Source organism: Apostichopus japonicus, chromosome 6 (assembly GCF_037975245.1).
Source record: "Apostichopus japonicus isolate 1M-3 chromosome 6, ASM3797524v1, whole genome shotgun sequence".
Taxonomy (NCBI): domain Eukaryota; kingdom Metazoa; phylum Echinodermata; class Holothuroidea; order Aspidochirotida; family Stichopodidae; genus Apostichopus; species Apostichopus japonicus.
In genome coordinates, this window is record NC_092566.1 from 8,947,864 (window position 1) to 8,949,278 (window position 1,415).

Below are 1,415 nucleotides of genomic sequence, written 5' to 3' on the forward strand. Positions count from 1 at the left end.
TCATCAACAAGTTCCCCTGTATTTTCCGGAGTCCCACAGGGAACAGTTTTGGGTCCCCTGCTGTTCCTAGTCTACATAAACAACCTACCCGACTGTGTCGCTTCTGATGTAAGAATGTTTGCAAATGACTTAATTCTGTACCGACAAATAAATTCCCATAATGATTGTGTCAATCTTCAAAAAGACATAAATTCACTCTGTAACTGGGAGACAGCATGGCAGATGAGATTCAACAAATCAAAATGCTTCATTATGCGGATGACTCACAAGAAGAATATCCCAAATCATGCATACTCAATGGGCGACTCCATCCTCCAAGAGGTTAAACACCATCCCTACCTTGGAGTCGAACTTTCAAGTGATCTTACCTGGTCAAAACACATCAACCAGTCGGTAAACAGTGCCAATAAAATCCTTGGTCTTATCAAACGTAATTTTTGGAATTGTGCATCATCGGCAAGAGAAACAGCTTATAAAGCTCTTGTTAGACCCAAACTGGAATATGCCAGTGTAATCTGGGACCCTCATCAGAAAATCCACACAGAATCCTTGGAAAAAGTTCAACGGCGAGCTGCCAGGTTCGTCAAAAATGAGTATAGTCGCTTTAGTAGTGTCTCAGACATGTTAAAAGATCTCAACTGGGATACTCTTGAAAACAGAAGATTCAAAGCACGACTTGTTACCATATATAAAGAGACTCATGGCCTGATCCCAAGCAACATAAATAACCTTCTTGAAGACAAAGAAAAACCAACTACACGTCAATCTCACAGTTTGAATTATAAAATTCCTCAAGCTCAAAAGAACTGTTATAAATATTCACTTTATCCTCGCACCATTCCTCAGTGGAACGCACTCCCACCTGATCTAAAATCAGCACCAAACACCGCCTCCTTCAAGTTAATGCTGGGAAGTCAGCAGCACCATTAGCCAGCTTGGAGGACTGCACGTCAACAGCCACATCGGGGGCGATTTGTGCAGTATTTCACCAAGACCAAGACCAAGTTCGCACATACTGAGCACCTACTTTGTAATGGTACGCTCTACAAACAATGAAGTGGCAACCACTAATGGACTTGATCCAAAGATAAGCAGCTTATACGAAGTTCCAGTTTTTGTTTTTTGAAAATGAGAGTTTCATGTATGTTGGTTTTCGAACGCACAGATCGAATTACTCTACATGAAATTGAAAGAAAAGAATGCCTTAGCGGAAATTTCGCAATTTCGGAATGTTTTATCACAAATTTTCGAATATCGTTTTTTGACCAGGCCAGGTGTCAACCGTATGTAGTACATCAGCACTGGACGCAACTTGAGCCTGTACTCCATCCTCAAATGTGTTTCGCTTAATCGGTATAATTACCGTCATCGAGGAAGAAATGGGTTTTGATGTTATATTATAGTATAGCTATGAT

At 40.7% G+C, this 1,415-nt stretch overlaps 1 protein-coding gene across 1 annotated transcript; it reads left to right on the forward strand.

Moving 5' to 3' along the window:
• Positions 1 to 258: 258 nt before the first annotated feature.
• On the forward strand, positions 259 to 930 carry LOC139969270 (uncharacterized). The gene has a single exon (XM_071974185.1). It carries the CDS (start codon positions 259 to 261, stop codon positions 928 to 930), a length of 672 nt encoding a protein of 223 aa, XP_071830286.1.
• Positions 931 to 1,415: the final 485 nt, after the last annotated feature.